Source organism: Mustela putorius, unplaced genomic scaffold, assembly GCF_011764305.1.
Source record: "Mustela putorius furo isolate JIRA1106 unplaced genomic scaffold, ASM1176430v1.1 tig00003862_pilon_pilon_pilon, whole genome shotgun sequence".
In the NCBI taxonomy this organism is placed as follows: domain Eukaryota; kingdom Metazoa; phylum Chordata; class Mammalia; order Carnivora; family Mustelidae; genus Mustela; species Mustela putorius.
The window spans coordinates 777,566-793,770 of NW_025422014.1; the positions used below are offsets into that span (position 1 = coordinate 777,566).

A 16,205-nucleotide genomic window follows, 5' to 3' on the forward strand; every position below is an offset into this window, starting at 1 on the left:
AAAAAATCTACCCAGCCATTGTGTACCTTTTGATGGGTAAGTACAATACCTTTATATTTAGAATAATTATTGATATATAAGACTTACTACTACTATCTTATTTTTGGTTGTTTCATATTTCTATTGTTTCTTTTTCCTTTTGTCTCTATGTATTTTGTAAATTGGTTAATTTCCATAGTGATATTCTCTTTCCCTTTTCTTTGTCTTTGTGGATCTACTCTAGGTTTCTGCTTTGTGGTTGCCTTTACATTATTTAAAATGTCTAATAAATAAAATATTCCATTTTACGCTGATAGAAACTTATCTTTGAATGTCTGTAAAGTCCCCATTCTTCCAGTCTTCTCTTTTATATTATTGATGTTACAAGTCACTTCTTTTATGTCATGTATTTGCTAACAATATATTGTAGTTATATTATTTTAATCATTTTCCTTTGACTTTTGAACTGTAGTTGAGGTGTTAACACACTACCTTAATATAGAGTTACAGTTTTCTAAGTCTGACTACTTTTTGTCTTTACCAGGGTGTCATGTACTTTCATATGTTTTTTCTTTCAGTGATTAGGGTCTTCACTTCAGCTTGAAGAACTTTAAATATTTCTTTCAAGGAAGATCTAGTGGTGATGAACTCCCTCAATCTTTGTTTGTCTGAGAAAACTTTTATTTCTTTTTCATATAAGAAGGATACCATTGTAGGATAATGTCTCCATCACACTTCTGCAGTAGAAAGCTCATCTGTGGAAAACAGAGTCAGGTTAATACACATTTTTATCTTAGTTGGGACCTGTTCATATTGATCAAAAAGAAATTATTTTATTTGTTTGAATTTAGTGTTTGATGTTATTACTGAAAACATCTAAAATCATTTATCTTTAATGGCTTTTGATCATATATTGAATAGTTCATTTAAATAGTAATATAACTTGTTAAAATATTTAAAGATGGAATTATATAATGTATGAAATGTACTTTAATATAATATAGAGTAAGGAAAATAGGTACAGGCATAGATAAAGACTGGTCATGTGTTGATGTTGATGGAAGCTGAATAATGGGGACATGGATGTTTGTTATGCTAATTGTTCCTCATTTTAATATATTTAAACTTTTCCATAGTTACACACAGACTTATATGCATCTAAGTAAAAAAGTTAAACTCATTTAGTGACATAGGACACTACTGTGATTTCATACATTTTTAACGCTGTATTATAAATTTTACTTCATGCAAGCATGGCAGGATTCTTATGATAAGGCTACTTACTTCATGCTTTCATTCCTTGAGCCCAATACTTTGACCATTAGTGTTTCAAGCTAGTTATTTATTTTTTTTCTTGTTATTAGATTAGCAGTTTAAAAATATGAATGATACTTGTCATTGCACAGGTTGTGGATATTCAATATTGCTTAGAAAAGGCTGGAAACAAATCTTCCCATTATGCTCAGAATCAAACTTTGAAGAGCAAAATATCCTAGGATTGCCTCTGAACTCTGCTTCTGAAGCCCTTTCAGAAAGAAAACACTGGGGTCAGAGTGATAGGTCTAATGATAGTTCTCCCTTCCAAGGAACAGTTGCTCTATTATTCTTTGAAAAGATCCAAGGAGACAAAGGTAAGGCATCAAATAAGAGTTATGCCTCTAGAGGAATTAGCAAATGCATAGTAAGGAGTCAGATAAATAAAACTTAATCAACAAACAATGGAAGAAGAAATGTCTTCTTGACAAAATCAAATAAGTGAGGAAATTCTACGGAGGAAATGGTTAATGAAGTTTAAGAAAGTTTACAGTACACTGTTTTGTTTCTCAAACACACATCACATCCTCTATAACTAAGGAATGAGTTAAAAGAGCCACATTTACTTGAGAGTTTATCTCTCACTCCTTCCTCCCAAAATATGGTAGTGGAGGCAGTGAAGTTACTTCTGGTCTGGCTTTTGGAAGGTACAGAAAAGGTGTATATATGATTTGAGGGTATTGGAAGCATGGGCCAGATTCCATATTTATATCCCGTTAATTTCTTCCATGTCTACCAAGACATCAGAGATTTCTTTTTAAAAAGTCTTCACCATTCCCAGGAAATTATTTCTGCAGTAGCCAAAATGTGTAATTCCCTTTTTTTTAAATTTTTCCTTTTTCCTTTTTATTTTTATTTTTTTTTTATTTTTAAGGTTTGTTTTTTAAATTCTAGTTAGTGTAATATTGGTTTCAAGAATTTAGTGATTCATCACTTATATAACACCCAGTGTTCATTACATGTTCTCTCCTTAATACCCACCACTCATTTAGCCCATCCCCTGCCCATCTCCCTTCCAGCAAACCTCAAATTGTTCAAAATGTGTAATTCTTACCTAACTAGTTATTAGAGAAGATACCTGGGCCTCACCAAATCCCTGGAGATATAGGCAAGATAAAGAGGGAGCTACTAAAGTGGAAGAAAGAGAAGATGAGAAGAGGGCCAGAGACAATTTACTGTCTTTGCATGTTTTGTTTGTTTTTCAATCTGTTTTTGGAAGAGTGGAAGGGCATAGTGCAAAATTGTTGGGGTGGGGTGGGGGTGGGGTTCCTGGCAAACTGTAAAACAAATCAGATTATCAGGTCTTAACAACCCTTAAGACTAAAGAGAAAATATTCCCTCTGTCACTTTATCTCCTTTTCTGCCCATAAACTAGATTCTAGAAAATACAGGGCATTGTCATTCAAATAAACTTGGTCAACAAGTGAGTGTGAGGAATAATCTTAGAAGGGTGTGCATATATGAGAGTCTATCTGTGGGAGAAGTGGAGGGAAGGGGATGGTGTAGAATGAGGGAAGTTCCTTATCTTTCTATTTGAAAAAAGAATGCACCTCTCAGGGGAGAGAAAGGGAGAGTGAAGCCTCATGGGACTTATCTATGTGGGTGAGAATACTGAAAAAGAAATACTCAAGCTTATCATTTTATGAAAAGTCACTAAATATACCTTGACTTCAGGAGGCAGAGAATATATAATTACAGAGACCATCTTTATTGCTAAAATGAAAATTATAAATTACATATGAAAATAAATTCCAAGTGCAACATTTTTCACAGTCTCTTGAAAGTAAAAACAGAATGATGATATAAAATGAAGTTACACAAAAGTTCCACTCATGTACTCTTTCAGATCAAGGTAGCTTGATCTCTTGTTGTTCCTAGGACAAATGGCTCATTTTTTTATGGAATTACAAGTTAGTAGAATTAGCTGCTTATCTGAGTGACAATGAAAAAAGTTAAACCATTTGAATATAATAATAATAATAATAATAATGACAATAATAGTAACATGGAAATCACCCCATATTCAAAATCTCCGGTTTTGGAATAATTACATGTATGTAGGTTTTGGAATCAGAACTCAAAAAACTTTATATAGGAAATGTGAGTTTATTTATTTTGAATTGTATATTACTATAGTTGAGGATGCTTACTTTTGCACCTTGGTTTCATTGACCCAGAGAGTGATAAATGGGAGATTCAAAAAGATTTTCCAAGGAAAAGAGAAGCTCAGAGAGGAGACTGCTGTCCAGATGGCAGCTGCAATAACACATCCCTCTGACTCCTAACAGCAAAGCTTTTCTCCTGAAAATAAAGTCCAGATTTGGAAGGGGAAAAGGCAAAAAGAAAAAGGAAACAAGCAGAGACATGAGAAGCTGATATATTGTGATACAGATAGATGATAGACGATAGATAGATAGATAGATGATAGATAGATGGATGAAATATATATTTCTTAAAATTACTGCAAGCAAAATAAGTGATCACTTATTAGGCAATTTGAAAGACACTGCTATAAAATTCAATTTCTTAAAAAAATCTTCCCCTCCAGTTTTCTACAGTGTCATTCAACCTCCCATTAAAAGTAAGGGATTAACACTTTGAGTTATATCCCTAAAACTTGAATTCAGGTATCCCATGGCAAGTTAATATTAAACTAACATTAGTCTCTGATCAATTTATTCATACTTAGGTGCTAGAGACCTAAGTATGAATAAATTGATCAGATTACTGACTAGAAGAACAAGGGAATAGGACAGGAGGAAAAATGTATTGATGGAGAAGAGAGGTAAATAAAGTGAATTACATTTAATACAAACCTAGATGGGCAGACCTGGGAGAAGTCGTGGTACTAGATATACAGTATCATAATACAAGACACTTATCCTCTGCTCTAATGATGTAAATGATCTACAAAGGCTCTGGACCACCAATAAATGGGCTCTAACCCCTTCAACCATTCCTCTAAGAAATTCATTAATGTCCTAGAAATATTTCCTCTCCTTTTTAGAAAAAAAATGGTGTTTAAAGTAACATTAATATATTAATAAAATTAAATCTCTGGTACCCCAAAACGACCCTAAAAAGCGTAATCCATGTTAATCTAAAAAATAGTAAAAAAATATGCTATAAACAAGACTCTTTTATTATAAGTACCCACAAAATTATTACTTGTGATCCCATTAAAACGTTAAATTATATTCAAACACAAATCACTTTAAAGCAAACAGACCAGACATAGTTACAGTTCCTCCTTTTTAAAACACAATTTAACACTCATTTAGAACTCTTATAATACATCACAATATGTACATTATGATGAATAATAAAGAGACAAACACACCATTGCTAGCAGCACAAAGTCTGTTTTCTAATAAGGTATTATTTTAATAACAAAGTAAAATCAATACTTGTCTAGAAAAAACATTTGAATATTTTCCATTAATTTTGATTTGCCAGCTTCTCCCAAATCATATTAGTATCATAACTGTGTGCCCAAAACAACTCCTTTCCTATGAAAATATGATGGAGCCCTTGGTTGATTTCTACATTCCTTCTAGATGAGAAGTAGCATGTGTCTTTATTATATAGCACACAGATTTTTAAGTAGATCATTGTTTTAAATTAGAGCTTTCTGCTAAAACATATTTCAAGGTACTATAATATTTTAACTTCAGATATAACTATGACTCATATCTTGGGTCTGCTACCTGCATACTAGCACCAAACAGCTAACAGGTAAATAACTGTAAGGGGTGTCCAATGCTGTCAAAATTCATCTTCTGCACTTTTATTTTCTCAAAAATGGTGAAAGAATCTCCTCCCATAGCTTCTGGGAGGTAGGCTGTGCAGGACTCACAATGGTATGACTGAGGCAAAGCTGGCCCCCCAAAATTTCTGAAGACTCTAAGGTCCACATGCCTGTTTGCCTTCAGTTCATGAAGGTGGCTTGACAATCATCATTTAAAGTAATGAATACAACATGGTGAGACTTTTAAGAGGTGTACCCATCCCTTCATCTTTTTATTCTGGCCTAAGCTTAGTAATTAATTACTGCACTACTTCTTCATAAGCTCAAATAGTGCAGTATCCTGTCAGAGATATTCAGTGTTACTCTAGAAGGATGGTGGAAGCTCTCTCTATTAGGCAGGTCCATACATTTCAATAGGTATTCTTAGGAAATAGTTTAAGAGAACTGGAGCTCTGATTGTCACTTATCTGCCATCTCCCAGACCTATAGAGAAAATTTAGGTTACATTGTATGTACTTTGGTGAGCTATCTGATCTAGGTGGATTCCGTAAGACATCTTATATAATCATAGAGGTTACTGTATATGAATTTGTTTCTTGTTCTTACTTTAAACATACCAGAGGCCTGAGCTCAGATTTTCATTTTATGAATAAGTGTGACATGATGTTTCATATTGACACCTAAATGAAGAGAATAGTTATTTGAGTCTTCAAACCCTAGAGTATAATCACACATAGGAGATAAAAATAGTCCCATATTTATACCACTCTGTTTTCACAGAATAACAAATTGCCCATCTTAGTTGAAATACACTCAAAATATGGTATTTGAATATAAACTGTGATTACCAGTATAAATAGACAACTACATCGCCTCTAAGTACAGAGACTCAGTGTCCATTGTGGCAAAACTAAGTGCTTATGATGACTCTAATTGAGTGCATACATATATAGAATGTCACTGAAGTTTTACAGTTTAAATCCTAACTTAATAACAAATTATTACACAGACATATCAACAACAGTGATGGTGGAATACAATGCTTTAAAAACAGGTTCCATTATAAAGGTGTGAATTTGTCATATAGGTAAGATAGAGCATAAATGAACAGCAGTGAGTGCTTCCTATGATTACTTTCCAGTGGCTTGGGGTATTATAAATATGTACTGATATACTTGCATTTTAGACCACATTCAGGTTTTGTTTTAATTTAGCATAATTCAGTTGTCAGAGTAGAAGTGATATGGTTGCTTACAAAGGATTTTACATAGAGTTGGATACTATCTTGTCTTGAAAGTCGTCTTCTGAACTCATTAGTGGTGAAGTAGTATATGACTGGGTCAAGACAGGAATTCAGACTAGCAAGACAGAGGGCAACAGAATGAAATATTAGAATCACCTTTCTGGCTAGGCAGCTTTGAATTTTGTTGGACTTGACCAGGAAATCTAAAGGAAAGCTGAAGTGATATGGTGCAAAGCAAATTAGGAATACTCCTGCACAGGTTAAGATCATCTTCAAGGCTTTTTTTTTCTCCCCAAGGTCTTGGGCCACAGGATATTTATCATGCAGTGATAAAACTGTCTTCCAGGTACAATATACAATAATTAGAAGAGGAGTGACAAACCCAATCAACTCGCCAATGGTAATCATGGCAACCGAGTGGGCCAGATTGACATTCCTGGTAGGAAGATCCACAAAGCATTTGGTTCTGTTGCCTGAGATGTCATCACTGGTTCTGAGGAGAGGAAAGAGGAGACAGGCAAGGCAGATGATCAACCAGCCAGCAATGCTGATGTATAGGTCATATTTCTGTTTGCAGTCATGGAAGCGAAAGGGGTACATGAGAAACCAAAATCGTCGCACACTTATGCAGACCAAGAAGTAGATGCTTGCATACATGTTGACATACTTCAGGTAGAAACAGAACATGCAGAGGCCAGGCCCAAATGGCCAGTCATAATTCAAGTAGTAAAAGATCCTCAGTGGCAGGGAGAGAACTTGCAGTAAGTCAGCAATGGCTAAGTTTATCATGAATATCACAGCCCGTTTGGTTTCTTTCATATAGCCGTAAAATACCCATAAGGCTAATATGTTCCCTATGAGACCTGGCACAAGAATTACAGTGTATGTCACTGCATAGATAAAATATCGAGAATCTGTCTTATATCCTTCTGGCCCAGCACATGTGTAATTTGCAAGCATGTTTGTTCCCAGAGCAACTGTCTGCCAAATAGTGGATCTAAATATAAATTCACAATTAACTGCCACTCTTCCTAAAAGACTAATTATGAATGGGTGATAGAGAGTGAGTATAACTGCATTTACTGCATTGATCTGAGCCTCTACACATAATTCGGGGACTTTTCAAAGAACTATTTGCATATTTGCTTTGGATTTTTTTATAATAATTATGCTGAAGTCCAGTGTGCAAGCACAGATAACAAGCTGTTACAATTTTCCCCTTTTGTTTCCTGTTATAAGACTTCCTGGGACATCATAACAGTTGACTCTCCCATTTGGACCATGAATTGCTACGTAGCAGCTCTTCAAATTTCCATATGATGATAGCCATCTCTTTACAGGTGTTTGACAGGCTGTTTTTTTTCTTATGTTTGCCTCACGTAGAAGAAAGGATTGCTTTAGTACTCAGTAAGTCCGCAGTTCTTCAGAGGTGATTAATTTGGATAGATCTGTTTTCCAAGACTTTTTCAGCTATGTGTTGAAAGCTTAAAAATGGGAAACAAAGGCAAAGCTGCAAGTGAAAAAACATATAAGTCAATTAATTCTGGGACTTCTTGCAAAAAAAGAAAAAGCCTATGTGTACAAAAATCTATGAAGGAAAATTCTGATGTAAGTGAGGGTGACAAGCCAGTTTCTATAAGTTCCTTTAGAATTACAAAAAACTATAGCTAGAAGTCACTTGAAAGGTAATATAGTCTCTGACTGTGAACGAACTTTGTTTGAGAGCTTGTTAGAAATGCCAAAGACTGTCAGGATATAAAATCAATGCACAGAAATCAGTTGCATTTCTATATACCAACAACAAGACAGAAGAAAGAGAAACTAAGGAGTCAATCCCATTTACAATTGCACCCAAAGCCATAAGATACCTAGGAATAAACCTAACCAAAGAGGCAAAGAATCTGTACTCAGAAAACTATAAAGTACTCATGAAAGAAATTGAGGAAGAAACAAAGAAATGAAAAAATGTTCCATGCTCATGGATTGGAAGAATTGGATTTTTTTATAGTAATTACACTGAAGTCCAGTGTGCAAGCATGTGTGAAAATGTCTATGCTACCTAAAGCAGTATATATGTTTAATGTGATCCCTATCAAAATAACATCTTTTTTTTTTTCAAAGAAATGGAACAAATAATCCTAAAATTTATATGGAACCAGAAAAGACCTCGAATAGTCGGAGGAATGTTGAAAAAGAAAGCAAAAGTTGGTGGCATCATAATTCCAGACTTCAAGCTCTATTACAAAGCTTTCATCATCAAGACAGTATGGTCCTGGCACAAAAACAGACACATAGATCAGTGGAACAAAATAGAGAGCCCAGAAATAGATCCCCAACTCTATGGTCCACTAATCTTTGACAAAGCAGGAAATAATGACCAGTGGAAAAAGGACAGTCTTTTCAACAAATGGTGTTGGGAAAATTAGACAGCCACATGCAGAAGAATGAAACTGGACCATTTCCCTACACATACAAAAAAAATAGACTCCAAATGGATGAAAGACCTCAATGTGAGAAAGAAATCCATCAAAATCCTTGAGGAGAACACAGGCAGCAACCTCTTCGACCTCAGCCACAGCAACTTCTTCCTAAAAACACTGACAAAGGCAAGGAAAGCAAGGACAAAAATGAACTATTGGGACCTCATCAAAAACAAAAGCCTTTGCACAGCAAAGAAAACAGTCCCCCAAACCAAAAAACAACTGACAGAATGAGAGAAGATATTTGCAAATGACATATCAGATAAAGGGGTAGTATCCAAAATCTATAAAGAACTTAGCAAACTCAACACCCAAAGAACAAATAATCCAATCAAGAAATGGGCAGAGGACATGAGAAGACATTTCTGCAAAGAAGACATCCAGATGGCCAACAGACACATGAAAAATTGCTCCACATCACTCGGCATCAGGGAAATACAAATCAAAAGCACAATGAGATACCACCTCACAGCAGTCAAAATGGCTAAAATTAACCAGTCAGGAAATGACAGACATTGGACAGGATGCTGAGAAAGGGGAATCCATGGAAATGCAAGCTGGTACAGCCACTCTGGAACACAGCATGGAGGCTCCTCAAAAAGTTTTAAATAGAGCTACCCTATGCCCCAGCAATTGCACTACTGGGTATTTACCTTAAAGATACAAATGTAATGATCCTAAGAGGCGTGTGCACCCAAATATTTATAGCAGCAATGTCCACAACAGCCTAACTATGGAAAGAACCTAGATGTCCATCAAAAGATGAATGGATAAAGAAGAAGTGGTATATATATATATATATATATATATATATATATATATATTGCAGCCATTTTGTTCAAAACCGTCATGCCCTTTTTAACTAAAAGACCTGATGAATGATATGAACTATGCATCAAACTGAAAAGGTTAAACACTTGAGATTTCTTAGAAAGCACAAAGTAGGAAAATGGCATTATAAAATACAAGGAAGCACAGCTTTAAAGAATAACATATATATTGAAAGTGATTAAAATTAGAGATTGTTTAGTTCTCAAACTGAAGTTCATCTTTATAATATTTTCACAGGTACTAATTTTAGACAGGTGACAGGCAAAATTGGGTGGCAGACCAAACAATCAAAAGCCCTGGGTTTTCAGCCTCTTAACTATTTATACAGAAGTCATTGTCTTTTAATGTCATTGAATAGACATTAGAAGTTTATATAAATATACATCCAGTCAATCTCTATTGAAAATCCATCTTCCTTAACATGGGCAATGACTCTTAAATCTGTATTTCTTTTGAGTTGTAGCTCTCTTTCCAACTATGTATAAGAACTCTCCTCTTGAATATTTCATTATCACCTTGAAATTCAACACATGAATATGAAGTTATCTTTAATATTTACTCAAATTATGTCTTATCTTGTCAGATTATGTCATGTCTTTGATAAAAATATTTTAATGACTTTTCCTCTCATTTAGAGGAAGACCAAAGTTCTTTACAATGGCTTGCATCTTTTGGATGCCTGAATGGTGCAGTCAGTTAAGCTTCCAGATCTTGTTTTCAGTTCAGGTCAGATCTCAGGATTGTGAGATCAAGCCCCATGTTGGGCTCCATGCTCACTGGGGAGCCTGCTCATGTCTCTCTTTTCCACTGCCCCTCCCCACTCTCTTTCTACCTCTCCCACTTCCTTTCTCTAAAATAAATAAATCTTTAAAAAATAGGCTTTTATCTTACATGCTCTGGTCCCTATTGCTCTTCTGAGCTCACATTCTAACATTCTCCCTCTTCTACTGTGCTCCAGCCACTTTGCCATCCTTGCTGTTAGGGGAATGGACCAGGTCCATTCCTGCCTTGAAGCCTTTGAATTAGCAGTTCCCTGTGCCTGAGATGCTTTAGTCCAGCTATTCACTTGTTCATTAGCTCACCTCCTTCAGATCTTTACCTCAATGTTACCTTTCAGGAGACTTTCCCTGAACTTTCTATTTTAAAACTGCATCTCTCCAACATTTCCCATCTCCTTCAGTATTTTATCCACTTCCAACCATAATTAATATACTTTATGTTTATGTTTTTTACTTATTTGTTTTTTATATATTTTACCTACTAGACCGTAAAGTCTGAGGACAGGAATTCTTGTGTTTGTCCAGTGGCTGTGTACCAAAACCAAAAACTGTGCAAGACATAAAGTAAGTGCTCAGTATTTGTTGAATGAAATAGTTTCAGTAAATAAAAAATATGACTATAGAGATCAATAGTCTCAAACAAAAATTATCATCTCTCAAAACTTCAAACCTGATTCTGCTCTAGACTTCCTTATTTCTACTAAGCTCATCAATATTTTCCCAGGTTGTGTCAAAATCTTGGAGACCTTGACTCATTGTCACTTGTTCTCCACTTCCAAACAAGTTTCTAAGGGGGAGACAGTATACTATGAGGGAAATAATGTATGTTTAGAAGTCAGAATGACCTCGGTTTAAATTCTTGTTCTTTCAATTACTCTGTGACCCAGGGTATATCACTAAACCTCTCTGATCTCTAATTTTTTCATTGGTAAAATGAGAAAAATCATAGTACCTAACATACATAATCAGTTTGAAAATTAATTGAACTGCTGTATATAATATATTTAGCATAGTGTCTAGTACATAATAAACATTAGTTATTATAACTGATCCTATTACTATTTTCTGCAACCGCATTATTTCTCACAACCATCTCATTTTTGAAATTTACATTGTTTCACGCTAGTTCAGGCCTTTATTACTGAATTTGTCTCCCTATCCTATATCTTATCCTTCTCTATTGTGTATAATGCCATTAGAATTTTTTTCTAAGCTGAACCTTTTAAAGAGAATTAATGACTCCCTATTACCCATCAGATCACAAAGTACATAGTCTTGTAGTCAATTTCTTCCTTAAAGCCACTGTACCTTGTATCTTCCTTAGACCTTTAGTTTTGTCTCCCGTTACTTCCTTGTGATGATCACTGTTCCAGGCAAACTGAGCTCCTTATTGTTCAAACTGACATTTTTGTTTTTGTTTTTGTTTTTCACAAACAACTGCTTATTATGCTACTCATCCTGGAATATTGTCTTTTTGCATATCAGTCCTACCTATTTATGAAGGCCTTTCTTAAATTTCCTGTTCTTTATGGAAACTTCTGCAATTAACTTGGCACTGTTATGCTAATCCCATTTTCAAATACTCATTTATAGCTCTCTTAAAGTAGTTAACTTTCTGTTTTTTTAGTTAGCAATTCGTGTCTGTATCTTATTTATACCTCTGCTCCCCTGCCTATTTCATCCCACCATAACAAGCCCAGAAATTCCTTGAAGTTAGGGATTGGGGCCTGAACACCTTTATATCCCCTGAAGCACCTAAAGCCATGTTTGGAATGTGATGGGTTCATCTAATATTTATCCAGCAAATATTTATTCACCATCTACCATTTGCCAGGCACCACTCTTGGTAGTGGGGATATAAACAGTGGAAAAAGCACATGATCTTTGTCTTCCTGGACCTTATTTTCTAGTGAGGCAGAATGATAGTTGTCTTACAAAATTTTTAAAAAAGTGCGTTGGCCCAGCATCCTCCACAGAGCAAGATGGCGGCGGCCGGGACGGCCCAGGAGGTGACGGGGCGCTAGGTCGTCCGCCCCGCGGCTTCTCCCGAGGGCTGTGCGGGCCCCAGGAAGCGAGCTCAAGCCCAGTCCAACGAAGGCGTGATGGCTTTTCCTGCCATGGCCGTGGGGACGCCCCAGTGATGCCTCTGCCCTGAGAGGCAGTGTCGGCTTCTCACAGAAGGACCTCCGGAGCCTGAGGCGGAAGGGCCCCGGCTGAGGCACGAGGCCAGTCTCGAAAGTCCCTCTGCCCCAACAGGCGCGACCCTGAGCGCTCCATGCCTGTGGGCGGAGGGAGGCGGTGCCTCCCCCAGGGCTGCCACATCTGTTGGCTGCTCTGCACTTTCACCCTAAAGCTCTGTGGACGCTTCGAACCTGCCGTGCTGGCTGGCGGAGGACTTCACGGTGGCGGAAGAGTGTGCGCCGTGCTCCCATTTCCAGTCCCAAACAACCCCTGAGTGTGGTTCCACAGGGTATGTGGAGAAAATCACATGCAGCTCATCTAAGAGGAATGAATTCATAAGCTGCCACTCAGCTCTCATGGAACAATATTTATTCTGGAGATTTGAAGGGGCCATCGTGGGTGTGGCCTTGGTCTTTGCTTTCCTTGTCATCATTCGTCAGCGACAGCTGAACAGAAAAGCTCTGGAAAAGGCCCAGAAGCAAATCGAGTCCATATAGCTACCTTCTACTTTTTGACACAGTGGAATGAACGGACTTGGGCCCTTTGTTCTTGGGAACTTGTGGTGGCACCTCCTTCTCTGTCTCTTGTCTGTATCATTAATGAGCAAAATACAGAATAGTTTTCTTCTCTATTATAATTTGGTTTGGGACAGGAAGTCCTGGTGGCAGAAATGGGATAGCAGCTTTAGGCCCCAGTGTACCAACTACCTATCTTCCCCCTTCTTCTGGTACTTATTTAAAATTTTCAGGACAAAATTTCAGCAAAATGTTTATTTCTCAGCCTCTGAGAAAACCTCTGTTTCCCCCCAACCCTTACCCCAAAGAAAAAATAAAATTGTAGATGTATAACAAAAAAAAAGTGTGTTTGTAGAAAAAGTACAGTGTATTCTATAAACACAAACGAAGGGAAAAAACTAAAATATAAAGAACAAATTTGCTTAAGTGAAGTGAAATCAAAGTCATGACCATCCTCCTAAAATCTATATTTTTCCTGTTGGTTAATCTGTCATTGCCCACATTCAAGTGCATTTTCATATGTATACCCTAGCTTGTAACCTTGAAATGCTCCTGAATAGAGTATCTCCCTTACAGTTCCTCTAGCTTCTTCTGGGAGAGCTGACGATATTTTCCCTTTGTTTAAATAACATTATTTTCTAATAGGAAAAGTTGCTTGGGATGACTGAAAAAGCTTTCCATCATGGAAAAATCCCTACTTAGCTGTTCTATAATGAATGTAAATTCCACATTATCTAAGAGTAATGGACACAAAAAAATGAAGGAGGCTTTTTGTTGTTGTTGTTGTTGTTGTTGTTGTTTTCCAGAGCATGCCACTATTTTTTGAGATTTTCCTTTCTCAGGAAATGATCCATATTATAACAGGCACTAAAACAGACTCCAGTTTGAGTTAGATATTTATTTGAAGAAACATGCCAGACTCCTTGATGAAATTATTTTTTGCTTTCAGGAGACTATTCTTCCTTAACTTTACTTACTTTCTTTTGGGAATTAAAAAAAAGAGAGAGAGAAAATGAAACCAATGGCCTAAATCTGGCCTGATTCCCAGCAATCTACAGGTCAGAAACTATTTCATATGGAGTTCTCATGAGAAGTTTTTATTTTCATTTATGAATATTTATGTTTATCAAAACCTGAAGCTTTACCAAATTTCACTCATGATATGGTCTAAGAGTATTTTCCAGCAATATTATGTGTTTGGTTGCTTATCCAGGAAAAATGTGATTCAAATGAATATCAGGGATAACTTTTTGTGTTACCTTACTGAGACTTCTGAACAAGTTACTATTACCTATAAAGATGCTAGACTTTTACCTATCAACATGTGTTTCTATATTTTATTAAAAGAAAGTGAATCATTAAAAATATTAAACCATCAAATGACCTAATTTTTAATGGTGTTCTTTGAGACATATTAGCGGCAAGTAAATACTATATTTTGGGATGTGGCGTTCTGCCCAGCAACCATCCTTTCATAGGTCAAAGGCAACTACTTACCCAAAAACCAACTTTATTTTAGAGTTCTAGAAAGGTACATACTTTAGTAAGCCAAGAAAATGCTTCAAGTGACTGCAAATGATGTGGGACTGAATAAGATGTGTACATGTGTGTGAGAGGCAATAGTACCACTATGATACATAAGTAATTACAAATATTGGATAGATAAGGGCAAAGATTTCTCCTGATACTGATCAGCACACATAACAAATATCAGGGATTATTTTTCACTTTTGAAGATCTTGAAGTCAAATAGCTTATAATCTTCCCAGAAAACCTATCTGGCAACTGCAGTTAGTTAAAGAGCTGACTACAGCACAGTGAGCAAATACTTCACAAAGTCTTTTCCTGGCTAGTTCTCCTAGAAAATTCACCAGTTCTGCCCTATTGAAATCTCAGTCAGAATTTTTATTTTAAATAAGGGAGTTCTGCATGGATATAGCATTCAATTAGGCTCCCAACTTCTCTTATATTTGATACCTCCTATGATTCCTTCATAAGCCAACTTCATAAAGGGGGGAAAAACTATGTGTGTACAGACAATGTAGTTATTGTGAGCATTGTAATTTTACCTGGAAGTTATTTCATTTAGTTGGGTCTAAATGTCTTTCCTGAGATCTGAAGCCCATTTCCTCTTCAACAGACAGTGCACCTTGTTACTCTGAGTAGTAGTACTATTTTAATTACCAGGAGACAGCAAGGAGTACATTACTCAATCTCACATTACCAGAAGGTAATGCCCAGTTACACTGCCTTTCCTCAGATATTCTAGTTTGTAATCATTTCATATCCTGGAGACAAACGCTCACTAATTGGTTGGTGACCTCAGATGCCATTAAAATCTGTACTAATAATTAACAAGTACTTTAGCCACTACCCACTTCCTTGCCCCTACCATCCATTAAAAAATGTTAGATTGTTCTTACACTGCTCCTATCTCTCAGTGTCTTGTTCTTATACACATGATTTAAAGCTCTTTATTTTTTTTTCACTTTTTCTTAAGCCATATTTCTCAAAATGTGTTCTCTGCACTAACTGGAGTGCATATTAAAAATGAATATTTCCAGATGGAACAAATCTTAACTTCCAAAGGATAGAGCCAACGTAGCTACATTTAACAAGTTTCCAAGAGAAACAAATTTGAGAGCCTTCAAATCTGAGAGTTTTCCTTGAATTATAAAGGGCAACATCAACATCAATTTAGTCATTTTCTTAAGCTCCATACCGAAATTAGGTCCTTGCAGGCATTTTCTATGCTTTCCTACCTCCATTCCCTAGGTTCTTGATTTTCCCTCTGCTTAAAGTGATACATCCCCATCTTTACCTATTGAAATCCTGCCCATCTTCTGAGGACACTCCTTAAAAAAATGCTACCTTCCTTATTAAAATTTCCATTATTCTCTGATTATGATCATACCCACCTATGAATTCCCATTGCACTTTGCAATATAAATATATTTTCTTTTCTTATTCATTCCACAAAACTGTGATATCATTACTAGAAAAGACCATGTTTTATTGATTATATAACTCTCCACCACTGAAGTGCCCAGCTATTTTACATGTAGTCATAACTCAATTATATTCAACTAAGTTTATTGAACATCTAGGTCAGAGCTTAATACAATAGGAGGATCC

At 36.0% G+C, this 16,205-nt stretch overlaps 1 protein-coding gene and 1 pseudogene across 2 annotated transcripts in view; one reads left to right on the forward strand and one right to left on the reverse strand.

Annotated features, from left to right (window-relative positions):
* Window positions 1-3,037: 3,037 nt before the first annotated feature.
* GPR174 (G protein-coupled receptor 174) overlaps window positions 3,038-16,205 on the reverse strand; it is a 71,398-nt gene continuing 58,230 nt past the window's right edge. For both annotated transcript variants that reach the window (XM_013048174.2, XM_013048175.2), the window contains one exon: window positions 3,038-7,794. In XM_013048174.2, coding sequence (XP_012903628.1) covers window positions 6,252-7,244 — 993 coding nt within the window. In that variant the 5' untranslated portion in view covers window positions 7,245-7,794 and the 3' untranslated portion in view covers window positions 3,038-6,251. The remainder of the gene's footprint in view (window positions 7,795-16,205) is intronic.
* LOC106004144 lies at window positions 12,544-13,052 on the forward strand (annotated as a pseudogene).